The 17,330-nt window shown below is 42.8% G+C and overlaps 1 protein-coding gene across 12 annotated transcripts in view; it reads right to left on the bottom strand.

The window, feature by feature from the left end:
* Positions 1-1,287: 1,287 nt before the first annotated feature.
* The window catches only part of LOC113914421 (RNA-binding protein 14), a 29,471-nt gene continuing 13,428 nt past the window's right edge, over positions 1,288-17,330 (bottom strand). For 3 of the 12 annotated variants that reach the window (XM_027579619.1, XM_027579630.1, XM_027579632.1), the window contains one exon: positions 14,844-15,032. In XM_027579619.1, the coding sequence (XP_027435420.1) occupies positions 15,029-15,032 (4 nt within the window). In that variant the 3' untranslated portion in view covers positions 14,844-15,028. The other 9 variants (XM_027579622.1, XM_027579624.1, XM_027579623.1 and 6 more) reach the window with 9 other exon arrangements.

The following is a 17,330-nucleotide window of genomic DNA, read 5'->3' as shown; positions in this document are numbered from 1 at the left end:
TCAATCAAGTGACTGTGAACAGATGAACTGCATTTAATCTGGGATGTGGTTCTGCCAAGTATGTATGACGAAGCTGGGGGACTGGGTAGCCCCAGGGCTTGCAAGGAAAAGGATGTAAGCAAAGAAATGATAACGACTGGCATGTATTTCAAGTTGGGTACGGAAGTGAGAATATAAGAGGGTGAGGAAAATGAAAAGTTGGACCAATGAATTAGAAGTTCCAATGGGATCTAAGGGTTGAAATATTGAAGAAAGCAATCTGGAAAGACACAAGATGGCTGACATAACAACAGGAAGTAAACTTTAAAAAATTAAGAGGCTGACGTTTTGGAAGGACTGTTTCCAAACCAAAAAAACCCCCAAGACACCCTTCCGTATCAGTTGGTGCACCACTGATGTGATTTACCCATTGGTGAAGGGGGAAAATAATGCCAGATTTACCCACTTCCTATCTTAAAAGATACCCAACACTAAAACCTAAAGGAAATTTGTTTCAAGAAACATTTTTATGACTAACTTGATTTTTGATGATGTCCAGCTACCATTTCCATTATTCAGTTTGATAAAAGCCCATCATTATGGTTCTAACATAACTTTCTAAATCCAGTTATATGAACTACATAAGAAATTAGTTTCTGATGAAAAACCACCCACCAATAGGAATGCTGGTCTACATAATAGATCATGCCATGTAGTCTGTCAAATAGTTTAGTTTAGTGAAATCAGGAAGGGAGGGGGGCTGTTTCTGCTGTAGCTTAAGAATGTACAAGAACTAGATGCCAAGAAGGGAAAATAAAAACAAAACAAAAAACCCATGGCTCTAGACACCCAAGAAATTAAGACATTTGCTAATATAGCACTATGATCTATAACTTGACCTACAACCAGTATGGAAAAGCCACTTGGGTAAAGGTTCAGCAAGTCTACCACTTAAGTTGAAAACCTGGGAGATTAAAATCTCCACTCAGGCCAACATAATGACGCAAAAACTTGGGCCAAGTCTAAGATATATTTTGCAGTCAGATAACTTACATATTGTAAAAGGCCTACTTCAAGGAAAGGGCCGTAAGACCTGGGTAAAGAATAACTCCTAAGAGAGCGAATGTAAGAACAGACCAAATAGGCCAATGCACAGATGGAACAGGAGCAGCCAAATCAAGTAAAATGAGCCCTTTCACTAAATATAAGCAAGTAAGTTTTGTCTTAGATTGCCAATGAGTGTAATTTGCCAAAGAAAATTTCAAAAGTTAAGGGGTTAAAACTTACGTGTCTGCCCCCAAGTTGGTATGCATGCTTTCCACCAGAGCTAGAAACAGTGTTATAACATAGAGAAGAAACAGGTGAGGAGAGAAAAATCAGTCTCATCCATCTTGACTAAGAGCCAAGATGGGTCCCTGTAGGCCCAATCCTGATAGGGAAGTCCTGGGCATTGCCACAAACGGATTGGGGAGCACCACCAGTTCTTCATCAAGTTCTGTAGGCTGAATCCTACAGACAGGCATGCCAACCCCAACAAATCTGATTAACACTCCATAAAGTAAAGCCTAAGTACTTTATTTTAAGCACTCTAGGTACAGATTCACAAGGGTTGATTTTGGTGCCAGGCCAACCTCTAGAGGCTATGATTTAATAATTCGTCTAAGGCAGTGGTTCCTCCCTGGATAAGCAGGGTTTGTCAGAGAAGGTAGGAGGCAGCCATGTCCTGTTCATTCCAGTCTTTCGTCAAAAAGGGTGCTAAAATTTCTTCCTTCTTACAATCAGAAAAGGAGATATGATGTTCTAAATAGCATTATTTTCATCCCTTCGTTCCACTGCTTGAGATTTGTTTCAATTTGTTCCCCAACTGAGCGGCCATCCAGAAAAAAAGGTTAGAGATCTACATCACACTTTATACAAATAAATGCAAAGATTAAAATTCTAAACTTAAAAAACGAAACCATAAAAGTACCAGGAAAAAAAGTTAAGAATTTTCTTACTTTTTCAAATGCAGAAATCCCAAGCATAATGCAAAAACCTCAAATCCTAAGAAAAGGCTGGAAATTCAACTACTACACATTTAATTTTTCTACAAGACAAAAACATCATGAAGTGACAAACTGGAAAAAAAACACTAGCAACTCAGATCACAAAGTTAGGTTCCTAAACTTATGTATTGCTTCCACAAATTAATAAAACCAATACCGTGCTTTTAAAAAGGTTAAGGACTAAGGATATGAAGACAAAAAAGAAATACAAATGGTTGTTAAAAATATAGACGATCTACCGCACTCATAAAAAGTTAGCAGGGCGCCTGGGTGGCTCAGTCGGTTAAGCATCTGCCTTCGGCTTGGGTCGTGACCCCAGGGTCCTGGGATCGAGCCCCGCATCAGGCTCCCTGCTTCGCGGGGAGTCTGCTTCTCCCTCTCCCTCCGCTGCTCCCCCTGCTTGTGCTATCAAATAAATAAAATCTTTAAAAAAAAATAAATTTAAAAAAACAGCATCTATTAAGTTGGAAAAGATCAACAATGCACTAGAGATTAGAGTTTAAGAAACATTGTCATTACCTTGCTGGTGGGAATATAAACTGTAATAACTTTTTTTTGGTAAAGAGTTTTTTTTTTAGAATTTTATTTACTTGACAGAGAACACAAGCAGGGGAGTAGGAGAGGGAGAAGCAGGCTTCCCTTCCCACCAAGCAGGGAGCCCGGTTTTACTTAGAGAGGGGAGGAGGGACTAAAGGGGAGAGGAGAGAATCTTCGAGCAGAGCATGGAGTCCAATGCCGAGCTCGATCCCACGACCTTGAGATCATAACCTGAGCCGAAACCAAGAGTCAGATGCCTAATGGACTGAGCCACCCAGGCGCCCCTAAGTTGTATAGCTTCTGAGGAGAATCTCACATGTACCAAAATGTAAAATGCCATTCCACCTCTATGAATACAGCTTACAGATACACTTGCACTCATGCAACATAACCATATTTCATTTAATACAAAATGTCGATTTTTAAGGTGCATCATTATTTTACATACCACTAAAACCAAGGCACTGCTAATTAAACGATGGATATCAAAATACACTCAAATTTCAGAGATACTAAAAAACGTGAGGAAAATGTAAGAACTGATTAAATATGTAATCCTCTAACTTCATATGAAGTTCATTTCATTCCATAAAGCTTTTTTCTTTTAAATTGAAGCATATATTCAAAATCTGGTTCCCCATCTTTGCCAGGTCTTCTGCATTTTTATAGATGGCACCATGGTCAAACTCTATAGGAAACGTTTTTTGGCACCTTAGCTTCCAGGCTTTCCAGGAAAAACTTCTTTGTTCACTACTCAAGCCTGTTCTTCAAACCATTTCAAGTCTATAAATAAATCCGAAGGGTCCTACACCAGCTCAAGCCAGTGGATAAAAACTACCTTCCTCCTTTTGCAAAAGCGTGGATGATATACGTAAGACTGGAAGTTCTAGTCTATACTAAGGAAGGTCCAGACCCTCACAGCTGGTTTTAACACTTCTTACATAGTGAAATTGAGAGAGGTCCCATCTTATTGCATAGGTGGAGTAGGAACAACTCAGTTTGTTGGATAGAGGTACTGAATGAAACCAGCAGGCTCAGCCCTTAAAGGAAGAACCAGCCCTGGTGGACAAAGAAAAAAAGTACCATTTCCCTCTGTTGGCCTTGAGAAGTTAGACAAAACAGGAGCAGTAATAAAATGCTCAATTCAGTTTTTAAGGTTTACTTGCCACTAGCTAAAGCACTTCCTTCTTTGGTGTCTTATCTCTGTGATAGACTGCTAGCACCATCCCTGCCCCGTTATCTCAGAAATGCTATTTACTTGTCAATAAAGTAATACAAGTCCCTGCTCCTGTCAGTTGAAAAGGTTCATGGAGTGTTTAGCCATCACCTCAGGCTTAAGAGAAAAGAACTGTTAGCATGACAAAAATTTACTTTTATCATAGTAATCCATAAACATGGTTTAACAAAGAGTACAAGGTTTTCAAGTCTCTTGCTTCATCCTCCCCAGAAACAATTTTTTAGCTGTTCTTACCTTTATGGGACTCAATAAAATTGTCATTATTCTCCATTTACTTTTTAAAATTATGTTAATTTCTATTATTGAATGAGTTTTGCTCTTACACATCTCATAACTCACCCATCCACACTTCCCCGTTCTCCCAATTTAGTTAGCTGACAATTATTTGATGAACAGTGCTGCCGTGATGACTAGGTTGAGACCCATAATTCTATTTTACAAGTTTTGGTAAAACACTTGTTTTTTCATTTATTTTCTATGTACTTATCAGTAATGCAAGCTCTACACTCTTCAAATGAACCAAAAATTTCCTCAAAATATTAAAATCCAGGAACTTTTAAATTCTGTCTTGGAATTCCCTTCTGTAACTCTACTTTGCCCTGCTTCAAGCAAGACTATACTGTTCTCCAAGCTCAAAGCAAAGGACTCCCGGGACTTCCCACTGTCATTATTCTGGGAATTCTTTTTTGCCTCAGCATGAGACCACATGGAAAACAGCAGTACTGAGCAAACTTTACTCCAGTAGTTTGCAACAGCACTTAATACCAGCATGGTGGGGCGCCTAGGTGGCTCAGCTGGTTAAGGGTCTGCTTTCAGCTCGGATGATGATCCCAGGGTCCTGAGATCAAGCCCTACATCAGACTTCCTGCTCAGCGGGGAGCCTGCTTCTCCCTCTCTCTGCTGCTCCCCCTGCTTGTACTTTTTCTGTCAAATAAAATCTAAGGGAAAAAAAAGAACACAATGCTAATGCTCTACCTCTCTCAGGATTCTATCCCCCTAACAGTCTAGTTTAGTGCTGAGGTAGCTCTGGGCTAAGGAGCCTGGTTTAATTTGGCATTCACCCAAGTCAACCCCAATTTTGATGCCTGGAAGACTCTTTTACGTCAAAGCTAAGGCCTAACACCAAATCAAACCCCAGTATCACCCTGAAAACAGCTCTCCTAAGTCCTAGGACCCATCCAGAATCAGATGGGTCATATCTGGGCCAGATGCCAACGCTACAGAATAGTGTGACCATTCCCATCCCCACCTGACTTCCAGTGATACAATTATCTGCACACCCAAGACCTAGACAGAAAGCTACTTGCAGAGGCAAGGTGAGGACAGCTACTTTGTAGTCTCCACAAGTGTATTTACACAAAGTAGGTGACCAGTTAAGTATTTCATGAACTACAAAGCCAGCTCTCAGGTGGATGCTAAGCACACTTTACTCAACAGAAGGAATGGTGGAAGGCTACAGAAAATCCATGGATGAAAGCATTACTCTTAAACTACTGTAGGACTCCTGAGCTAAGTGATAGTATAATTTTGTCTATTACACAGAGCAGACTACGTAGCCTCAACTCAGAGGTACACCTGACTGGAAGCTTAAACACTAATTTAAAAAAACTTTATTTAAATTGGACTTGTTGATATTTCCCCAACATTAAGTTTTAGAATTCATTTCCACTGTGCTTAATTGTGTTTTGCCTTTTAACAGTAATCACAGAGCACAGCAGGAATGAAGCATTAAACCAGCCCAGATTTTGACAGTCATGAAAAACTGCTCTTAGGTTGTCTGTTACAGGGAGACCATGCTCTCAAAGGAAAAAGAACGACTCCCTTTAAAATTTTAACCAGACACTGTTTTATAGAGCAAAAATATATTACCTCCATATCTAATCTATGACATGCCATTACCACAGAAAAACTTTCTCCCACTACTCACATCTAAGTAAAATTCCTTATTTGACATTTTGTCCCCCCCTTACACCATAAGCTCCAAACTATAGCCAGCATCTACAACAATACTTTGCAAAATATCACTCAAATTATTTGTTGAAGCAATGAATACTGTTAATCTCCACCTTCTGAAACTTGCGAATTCCACCTATCAGACCAAGGAGTGTACCAATGAAAGTGCCGAAGAGTGATGGGTCCAGCTTTTCAGAAAAAAGGGAATCAAAGTAGGCACCACCCTCCAAGAAGTGGGAATGGCAGACCCAGCCAAGGAAGATAAAAGAGACAAATGCAAGTAAAGTAACTATAGACTTTACTCATAATCTTCCCGTTATTGACCACTTCTTATCTGTAGAAGCTAATAACTCTTTTCAACCTTAATCCCCTTAACTCCACCAAGTTTTCCTGGAACCGTTATCTTAATCACTAGACCCCCCCAATCATAGACAGCTTGTGTTCAGCAATTATTTATATTTTGAGGATTAGAGGAGTAAAACGTAATATTCAGAAAAATGGTCGCTGGGAGTGTTAAATGAGAGAACACATAAATGACCAATCACGGGGTTTCATAGAGAGCAAACATTCAGTAAGTTACAAGTTATATACATACAGAGTTATTTCCATCTTGGCCATCTATGAATCAGAACCAGTCAGGTAGAAGCCTTAAGTAGAAAAATTGAGGAATCACCCAACTAATGACCAGATCCTTTTCAACTCCCATCACAACCCACCTTTCCTAAAGGCATACAGTAGGTGCTCAATATTTATTGAATGAATGGTTCTAGAAAATACCCTACATGAAGCCTTACTATTTATAATGTTAAAACTGGAACCAAGGTACAGACAAGAAAAAAAATCTGGAAGACATTCTGTTTTGATAGAAGCATGGAACTAAGAGGCAGTGGCTCGTTCTTGCACTCATCCCCAGGCACATTATTAAATACTCTGAAGCTCACTGTTGGGTCCTTTTTCTGTGAAGTACAAGTTAATGAGGTGCTAGTGGTACCATTCAGGTATTCTTTGGATTTTGGCAGAGCTATAAAAACAGATGGTGAAAGGCATCAAAAAAATGTTACTTACTGGCCTAGAGAAGCAGCAGAATGCTGACAGAACCACAACTTTATTTTTCCATATGGCATGAAAAATGAAAGCTGACCTATTCCTTCAAACTCTTCCTTTTCCTAGAACTCTTATCTTGGCAATAAATCAGGCTAGATGTACTGACTGACTGGGTGGTTAGAATGGTAGTAAGAGGCACATGATGACTGCTTTGCAAGCAGGGAAAGACGTGTATCTCAAAACTACTATTAAGTAGTTGGTTTTATTACAAAGGTGGACTAGTGGGAAGAAGTCTTTACTGGAATAAGGCTACCTGCCAGGGTTCTTCTGCACACGACCTCTTTTTCCTTTGGCACCTGTAAGTCCTACCTACAATAAAGTAACTGCAATGATGTTCACCCAGAGCTCAATGTCAAACTTTATACCCTCCCCTTCTCTTCCAGAATAAAAGAATCCAGACACAAGCCCAAGCAAGAACTCTCTCAAAGCACACATACCCTAAGTTGAAAAACCATTTATTTCACGGAAAAAAAAAAGTTATCCAACTCTATGTGTCTACCCGCCACAAGCCTTTGGGCCAAAAAGACTCAGGAACAGTGACACTCTCATCAAGGTCATTCCCAAGTCCAACACCCACTGGAAGCAGGAGGCGGGGAGACAGCACAACCCCCACCACAGTTTCTGCACACAATGAGGCCTGCTGGGAGAATAGAACATAAATGGGAAACTACAGAAGTACTGAAGAACAGGAAGAACGGGAAAATGGGCAGGAAGGAGGAAAGGAAGAGGTGGTCTGAACTTAGCAAGGTAAATTAAGGTCCACGGTTCCTGAGGGACTGAACGTACAGAGCCGAGAACGTCCCGGAGATGGGGTACCACGAAGGGTGTATTCTCATGCACAACCGCAGCTCGGAATTTCAGCCCACACACATCCCACCTGAAAGAGAGCACAATACAGGGGCTTTACAGCAAAGCTCAAAAGGGCTTTCCTACTTAAAACTTCAAAGAACATCTTTATCAAGTCTGATAACTTGACACTCCTTTTAAGTTTACTTGTACCCATACCCAGTACCACAATAACCTCTAAAAGTGAAAAGAGCTTGATGCCCAGAGAGTAACTGGGAAGGTCAAGCAATCCCAGGCTGGGGCCTTTCTCTAAATTAAATAGCAAATACTTTTTCATGACAGTAAGCAAAGACAGTGCGTTTCTCTTGATGTTAACATTAGCATTCCTCAGAAAAGGTCATGTCCACATCACAAATTATCACTAGAGGGCAGGAAAAAAAGAAAGGTTTCAATTAGCTCTCTGGGGTAAAAGTCAAAAGTACGTTTGAATCTGGGTTTACTACCAACCTCCAAATTAAAAATCATTCAAGGTCTAGGCAAAAGTAGCATCAACTGAACAAACTTTAAGACCTGAGGGCATCCAATTCTGCCTAGTGAAGAAACTAAAAGAATGTAGTGGAGGGCATGTGTAAGCTACCTATTAAGTCATTCTTTCTTTTCCAGCCCTATCAGTGATTTCTTATCCAATAATCCTAGGTAAGTCATATATCTTCTGCCTTAACTGAAAGATGAGAGAATATCACTCAGCCTGTCATTACAAAATTACGGACTGAAGGTAATGTCTGGGATACACTAGGGGGTACCCAAAACAAAGGGTGTTGAGAACCACCCTTTAATACAACAGCAATCTCAAACACCTAGAGCCCAAAGCTGGCAAGCATCAGAAAGAATATACTCAAGTAGAGCCAAATGGATCATGAGGCTCAAAATGTATAGCAGAGGAAAAAGCCAGAGGACTCAAGGTAGAGCTGGTAGTTCAAGAGTATTAAATGCCCATAACTAGTGGGAAGATGAAGGGAGTGATCTGCTTAAGGCAAAGCTCCCAACCCTGGTGTTCATGCAGATTTGTATTAGTATATACCTTGAAGAAGTGGAGTAGAGATGTCCAACTGTGGGACTGTTTTTAAAAAAAAAAAAAAAAAAAAATGAACGAAGTAAATAGGCTCTTATAGGACAGATTCAAAGATAGAGCAATGGAGTGGGCACTCTATTCAGGGAATGAATCTGAGCTGAGTGGAGAAGTTGGATTTGAGTCTATGCCCCAGACTCCTTGTTGAAAGCTTTATAAAAATTAAGCTACCTTTTCTGCTCTCTGCCCCAACTTACCATCAAAGAAGTTTTTTCTGTAAAGCTCATAGGGAGTGAACCGTTCAGGAATGTCAGAAAAATGCTGCTTCAAGATTAAGATGATGCCACCTGGGTAGTCTTCATAGTAACTGGGACCCGAGCAGTGATGACTAGGTAACTAGTTATCAATTTTGTATTACTATAGGTCATATCCGACCTTTCACATAGCACGAAACAGAACAGGAAACTTGCAAACCTTAATAATGTTGCACACCTAGGAATTTCAACAAAGGCTCTGAGAAACGGCACACCTCAGTCTGAATATATGGGTCCCAGGTTCAGTTCAATTACAGCACAGAGGTGTGACCCAAGATTCATCACACCATTCTTTGTTTTTCCAGGCACAAATAGCATCACACTGACTCCCACTACTAGGAGCCCTGGAAAAATAGCCATGAGGGCTAAGGATGTTTATTTATTTATTTCAAAAAGTTAGGTAGTTAAGGACTTCTCCCTAGCCTCTGAACCATGCTAGTAACCTTACCCTAACCCAGCAAAAGCAAGCAAGCAGGGCAGCCTAAGTGGAGCCTTTAGGCTGCAGGAGGAATGGCAAAACCAGAACAGGGGACACCCCACCGCTCTCACCTCAAGCCTTAAAAGGCTGAATACCGCGCCCGATCCGCATACTGCTCCCGCTCATACCGGGCCATGTCGTACAGGGAATTCCGCGCGGCCGCCGAAGCTTGGGACAACTCACTCTCATGCCCGTAACCGTAGCCCTCTCCAACAGTGGGGACTGGGGCTGTAGCGCGACGCAGGGGGCTCCGATCCCGCCCGTAATATGAAGTGGAAGCTGCAGTAACAGCAGCAGCGGCTGCTGCAGCAGCAGCAGCTGTAGCAGCAGCAGCTCCTGAGGTCGGCAACAGGTGTCTATCGTAGGGATCAAGAGAGGTGGAGGTGAGGTGACTGGCCATGGCTGTGTTCTGGACTTGTGGCAGCTGGGACAGGGTCTGCTCTGCGTAATTATACGCAGAGGCAGCTGCAGCCGCCACTGCCTCATAGGACCGGGCAGCACGGCAGCGCTTGTAGTAGGCATCGAGCGCTCCGTACGCGTTGTTGTAATACAACGAATCCCCATAGCTCATGGTGTAAGGTGTACGCACTGCTCCATATTGCTCATTATATTGCTCGGTAAAGTCTGCCACTCGGCCCGAACGATCTATCGGACACTCTTTGGACCAGTGCCCCTCTTTCCCGCACCGATAGCAGCCGCTCTGGTCTCCCATCCCGGGCGCAGTCCTAAGCCGGCTGGTGGACAACTGCACGTGCATTCGTTTGCCTTGAAGAAACAGACGCAAGAAGGGTTGCTATCACTCTTAGTCATAGCCCGCGCCCCTACCCCAGACACCGGTCATAGCAATGGCTTTACCTAGACAACTCTAATGCAGGATTCGTTGCCAAAAGAGTTAAACAAAACAAAAACAAAAAAAAGAGTCCACTATATAAATTCAATATAATGACCTGATTTCAGGCAAAGATCAATTAGATGAAGAAATGTTTCAGCTCTAACACCAGTTTAATGCTTGTGCCCAAAAAAAAGCACTTTCATCCTTTGCCAAGTAACTGTAGACAAAAACTACCCTGAACAATAGCCTACTGTCAAAAGAAACTACAGTAACACTCCTCCACAAGATTCTGACATTTCCCATCTTCACTACCAAGACTGATTTCATTAAGCAGCACAATGCAAAGGCTAGTCCCCTAGCTCCCCACCCCAAAAATCAGAGAGTAAGACCCTAAAGTTACCACCGATAGAGAATATGACCCAAACATGATCAGTGGCTGAACGTGATAGGCAAGTTTCAAGATTTCTGGGAAAACACTTATGAATTGGGGGGAAAGGGACAATAAATACACACTGAAGGACTGTCTTCCCCCTTAACGGAATCCTTTAAATTGCTGGTTCTGACAGTCATTCCACCGAAGATTCTTTAAAATCTGATAGCTAAACTTTAGTGACCTAAGGAAACAGGACAGACAATTCACAAGATGCCTGAATTTTTAAAAAGATTTTGAAAAACATGGAAGAAAAAGGGGAAAGTAGGTGAGAAAAATGGAGAATAACCAGTAATATAACGGATCAAAGAGTTCATTTTTACAAGATTAAAATACTTTTTCTACTTAAACTAGGGATCAGAGAGATTCTAAGAATACACAATAATACTATCTTTTGATGAAAATTACAATTTATATTCTGGAAATAAAGAATATTACTTCTGGAAAACTTAACAAAAGAAACTTTTTAAGAAGTTTAAGGGTTAAATCTTTTCACAGAAAGTTTCCAGCTAACGTGATCTACCAATTTATTGGTAAGCAAAATTCCACCAAAAACTTCCAATGCAATTGGCTATGATGTACCCAAACATGCAGATATGAGAAGTGAACGGTTAGAAGCAAGGAAGAGTCAACAGACAGGTCTTCTACTCACCTTAACAATACAGAAATTGGTAAACAGACAATTTCACATGCAAAATTAAAGTCCTGGGAAGCTGGAAAAGGGAAAAGGAGGTGGAAGGATCAAACTACCCCAAAAAATCCTGCTGTAAACATTACAGTGTAGATAGACTGCAAGTTAGGAGCTAAGATAAGCAATTAAGTACTTAACTGTTTTAAAGTGCTCACCTATGTCCCTCTGGCATTTGCCCATGGGGCCATTCTGGCACCTAAGAAAACAAGAGCAACCAAGGAACTAACCTTGCACATTCATGACATAAAGGTCATTAACTAACGCCCTGATCTAAGGATGTGTCAATTCCAAAGCCAGAAAAAGAAAGTAAGTCTTTAAAAATATCTACAATTGATGTCTCTTAAATGAGCAAACAAGAGAGAATACACCCAACACTGAAACACTAAAAGGGTTAAAAGACCACCTTCATCAACACTGCTACTCCTTGTACGCAAAGAACTCTACTGAACAGTACTAAGGAAAATAACTAATATTAAGAAAAGCAGTGAAAATATAAATAAGCACAGGTAGCACCAGAGGGCCTTCAGTTCATATGCTAAGAGTTATGCCATAAGGACAAGTTGTCCTGTATCAGTACACACTGGCCTCCCCTTACACATGTAACTACTACAAGCAGACACAGCCTCCCATTCTATAACTGGGTTAAGTGAAGAAAAGTGTCCAAAAATTAGGTATCATATCACAAACCCTCCACAAAAGCAGCCTTGACCCCAATTAAGTTGACAGCAAATAATTCTCAACTTACCAATTAAAAAAGAAAAACAAACTAGACCTGAGAGACCAGGGACACTTTTCTTTAATAATGCACAGCAATACCCACGACACAGTGCACCCATTACTTGGGGGAATGATGATCGGACCTCCAGCTCTAAGAAAGGTCCAATTTAAGGGAAATAAACACCCAAAACAGCAGCAATGACTCTTAACAAAAGGAGTACTCAGGAAAGGAAGCCGTAACTACCTTATCTGGGCTAAAAAGGTTGGAATATACTTTAAAAACATACAAGGAGTTGAGGGAGTATCCCGTTAACTTGGAAGTAGTTACAACCAAAGGGAAAAGGCTCTTTTTTGATACTGGGGACACAAAAGGGAGGGGTGGAGGGGTGGGAGAAGAGTCAGCAACTCACCACGTGGTAACCCACACTCACCCTTCCCGACTGCCACTCTAGCCATAGGAGCTCAGATTTTAAACCAAGAAAAGATAAAACCTTCCATATAAAGGGACAATCCATACCATTACTCACGCTGCCCTCCAGGCACACTAACAATCTAGCCAATGCTCTAAGGTTAACCCCCATCTAAATGCTCTATTCACCAAGGATGTTAAGAGTCCACCCTCCAGTACAGTGAAAAAGCATTGCCATTATTGCCCCCCAAACCCCAATATCTCCTCCTCAGAAACTTCTAAAAATCAGGCTTTTATTCTGGAGGGGCCTCATCCTCCACAAACAGAATCTCTTGGTAAAAGCATTAACAGAAAACCAACAAGAACGATAGCCCTTTAAAGACACCAGTCATCTAAAAACTAGTTATTTAATGATTACTTATCTTTAATGGGAAATGATGAGTTGGGATGGGGGGGTGGTTTAACGGGGATTCTGCTCCCCAAAATGTTGCTTAGGATGCTCTTGCCAGATTCTTTTTACGTAAAATGAGGTATAATGCTGATACTGGGCTGAGGCAATAAATTCAGAGTGAACCAATGATATATGCTCTACCAAGAAAAGGGAAAAAAATTAAAAAGACAAGATAATTGGGGATATCAAAGGAAAGGATTTCTGTGCTAACAGGCATAAAAGTCTTAGGAGTTCCAAACTAAAGCCATGTGGTAGACACTGATCTAACTAAGGTAAAGCCTCTAAATCCCATGTATTCTCCATTTTAACTCCATCACCCATAATGCTTCACCATCAACACCAACAGCTGTATCTCTACCCCAAACCCCTCCCTTTACTTATCCAACCTATTTTCTGCATACAGCCTCTGTTCAGCCCTCTTCCCAAAGAGGGTGGTTCACCTTGAAACTCTGTGTTGTCAAGGCCCCTGATGGCCTCCACTGCATCCTCTGCCCGCTCCATGTGTACGAAGGCATAATCTTTCACGATGTCACATTCGATGACTGGACCATACTCCTCAAACTTGGCCCGAAGCTCTTTGTTGGTACAGGTGGGGCTGATATTGCCCACATGCAACTTTGTGGAGGTTTTGCTCTTATTCTTGCTGGCTTCCACGTTGATGTTCACCCCGTGCAGCTTGTAGTGGTGCAGGTTGCGTATGGCATCCTCAGCCGCCGTCTTGTCCTCTATGTGCACAAAGCCGTAGTTCTTAATGATGTCACATTCCAGCACCTTCCCATACTGCTCAAAGAGTGAGCGGATCTCCTGCTCTGTGGCCTCCCGGGGCAGGTTTCCAATGAACAGCTTCACCATCTCGACACAGCCTGCATGGGAAGAAACAAAATTTCTAACAAAAGACCTAAGGCTCGCGTCAATTAAAAACAAAAACTCTAGGAAATATTTCCAGTTTTCCCTTTCTCTTACATGCCCACCTCCACAGAACAATCAAAGGAAAGTGGGAATATGGAGGCCTGCTACAGTACAAACCCGTAAGAATGAGAAAATGTCTGTAATAGAAAGGTCCTTAGTAGACAAAGGATTTGAAAAGAGCTGGAAGCTTCTAACCAAAATGGATATGAAAATGAGGGCAATACATGCAGGGCTAGAGGTACTGGGCTTTTCTATCCACTGTGAGGTCAGAAAACGAAAGTCTACTGGCTAGCTGAACTGACTACTGAAATTATGAATTAGTTCTTCCTCTCGCAACCGAGCGAGTGGTCACCATTTCCGGAAAACTGGGCCTTTTAACAGCTACGTTTTCGGGTTTCCTTTGGAAGAAGTCAACCGGCGACCCGGGCCAGAGAGCAAGGCATGAGGAGAGTACAGGAAGTGCAGGACTGGGGAACGCCTCTCCCGAGGTGCCATCCTAACGAGCTCCTGCAGAATGGGGAAATGCGTGGCCAGAGAAGGGGGCTTTAGACTCATCAGCCAGACAACAATGTCACAGGGCCCAAGAAATTCTCGAAAAGGGTTTCAATTTCCTGAGTCTAAGGAAAATGCGGTTATCTATATGGAAACCTCAGGGCAGGAAACCGAGCCAAGTCGGGCAGAAGGCAAGGTGGGGAGAAAGCAGGGTATTCTCGGGGGAGGTCGTGGGGGAAGGGCTGCTTCAGGCTTACCGCGCAATGCCCAGCACCGAGGTCGGCTCTCAGAGACGGGTGCGCAGGCCAAGACCCCACTACGATACCCCTGCAGCCCAAAGGAGTGAGGTAAGATTTAACAGGGGAAAAAAAAAAAAAGACAGCGGAGGGGCTTGGAGTCTCTCACCCGCACGGAAATCAGCAGGGGCTCTTCCTCGCGGCGCAGACGCTTCTGACAAAACGCTAAAATGGCGGCGGCCGCAGCAGTGACTCTGGGTAGAAGGGGAGGTGAGTGTACCACCGGATTGGCTGCTCAGTTAAGTTAAAGGCAGGCGTCCCCATAGATCCTCTTCCTGATTGGTTACCACCAACGCCAATTACCTGAGAGGCCGGGAAGAGGTGGAGACGTCAGTAACCCCGGAGCTTTTATGCGAATGCCAATGAACGCCTATCTCGCGAAGCCGAAGTCACTGATTGGGCAAGAGGTAGGCGTGGGGGAGGAACTACAAACGTGGGCTTCACCGGCGGGGTGCGGCCCGCCATTAGGCGGAGCGAGCTAAGGCCCCGGTGTGGCGGTCTTTAGCTTCGTGGCGCCAATTTTGTGAAGCTTCCACGTTTTGCCACCGACACGTGCACATCCTGACGGTATCCCCCGCTCCATTCTGCCTTCTCCGAATTTGTCCTTCTACACTCCCAACCACCAACCCCTCGCAGCCAAGATGCTATACGATAGGTTAGACCCAAACGCCAGGTAAGAAAAATAACGAAGCTTCCCCACCTGAAGAACCAACCTCCTCCTTTGCCCAAGAATCCACACTGTAGCCCTAGGAGTCCCGGAGCTCCCCTCGCATCAAAACTACTGTCATAGATGGTGAAAGGAATTCTGGAAACGGTTAATGGGCGCGGCTTCAATTAGGTTATAACGGCCTCGAAGTTGGCCCGGTTGGAGGCTGCGTTACTCAGGAGGCGCTGAGACCAGTTCCCGCGAGGAACCAGCCTCCCGGTGTGGGTCCAAGATGAAGAAACGGCTTCTCTGTGCGACCTTGGAGATTGAAAACGCCCCCACCCCGCCCTGAGAAAAAACTGGAGCAGCGAAAATTTTTTGTTTTATTTTATTGGGCGCCATCAGCCAGAGCTGTAGGTTTAAACTCCTAGAACCGACCTTAGGAGCCTAATCACATCCAGCTATAAGCAAAATACAATCAAAATAGCATTCTCCAGAGCGTCCGGCTCCCTCATCACATTTTCTTTCTCATCCTTTGGCTTCTTCACATAATCCCGTATTCTTTGAGCAAGCAATGACCCTTTGCGAGGCAGCTTTTGAAGAGAGTTAAAAGCGGGAGTGGGAAAGGTGCTGGATGAAAGAACTTAAAAGGTTATCTATGAGGAAAGGGATCATGAGTGGAGATGACATAACATACAACCGTCCAAAGCGGCCCCAGAAAGGGGGGTGGGGGCCATAAAAAGAAAGGAGTCAAAGTTGTGGAAATGAGTTTTAAAACCGGACATGACTCAGGAATCAAATGGTGGAAATCTGGTCAAGACTTACTCTAGGGTGGGAAGAGCAAAAGACCTAAAAACATCAAAATATTTACAGATGGTGGTCACTCATCGTGGTCCGTTTTCATTGTGGATTTTGATACTGAAACTGAGTAAAGGCCTTATAATCCGTGATGAAGAAAATCAACTCCATGTTAGTCAGCTGTGTGTGTGCCCTTTTAAGGAGGCCAGCCATCAAATGAGGGTCACCACTCAATCTGCAGGGCAACGCATCTGGTATAGAAATTCTCTCAGCTCCTTTCAGTTTGATCTTCCAAATTTTGTGTCCTCCAACAGCCCTGGAGATAAACTTTCTCCCAAAATACCAAAGCAGATGAGATCCACTCACTCTATAAACTAAGAATCAATCTCTCCAAGCCCAAAGGGGAGAGGACTGGGAATATAAATCTCAGGATCACAATCCATGCCAGTTTGCAGACCACAGCCTCCCCCCTCCCGCCCCCAACACTCTCAATCTAATTTACCTTCTGAAAGCCTTTAAGGTGGAGTAATAGGTTTCATTTTGCAAGCTCATCCAACTGAGTAAAAGCACATTAAATTATCACCTGATTCTTAAAACCCACTGCAACTTGAAAATTTTCAAACTCACCCTGGTTCTTGCCAGAATCTCCCAATCTCTTTAACAAACACCCCCCCCACCCCCCCACACACACTACGCTCCACCCCACACACCCCAAACCCCAAATATGCTCCAGTACACTGGCCTTTTTTGTTCCAAGTTCATTCAGACTGGAATGTTCTTTCCCCAAGGTCCTTCGATGGCCACCCCATCTAAAGACGTCCCCCTACTCCAACCCTACCTTAGAACTCCATGCCATGACTTCATGTTATTTTTCCAAATACTTACCACCACTTGAAATCCTATTTGTTCATTCCATTTATTTCTCCTCCCTCCCCCATCAAATACTTGTTCAAGGCAGGAACTTTTTCTTCTTCCCTATTCTATCCTCAATGTTAACTGCACCTGGAACATGGTAGACACTCAATTATTTGTTGACTAAGTTAACACAAGGGTGAATGAATGCAAGACTTCTTTTGGAAACCAAAAGGAGAAGTACTTTGGATTTCCAGTCAGTATCAGCTTAAGACCATGGACCCTTAGTTCTAAAAACAAGCACT

The sequence above is a fragment of the Zalophus californianus genome, chromosome 11 (genome assembly GCF_009762305.2).
Source record: "Zalophus californianus isolate mZalCal1 chromosome 11, mZalCal1.pri.v2, whole genome shotgun sequence".
NCBI classification, from domain to species: Eukaryota; Metazoa; Chordata; class Mammalia; order Carnivora; family Otariidae; genus Zalophus; species Zalophus californianus.
The sequence above is the reverse complement of the archived record's forward strand: the minus strand, read 5'-3'. Positions and strand labels throughout refer to the sequence as shown.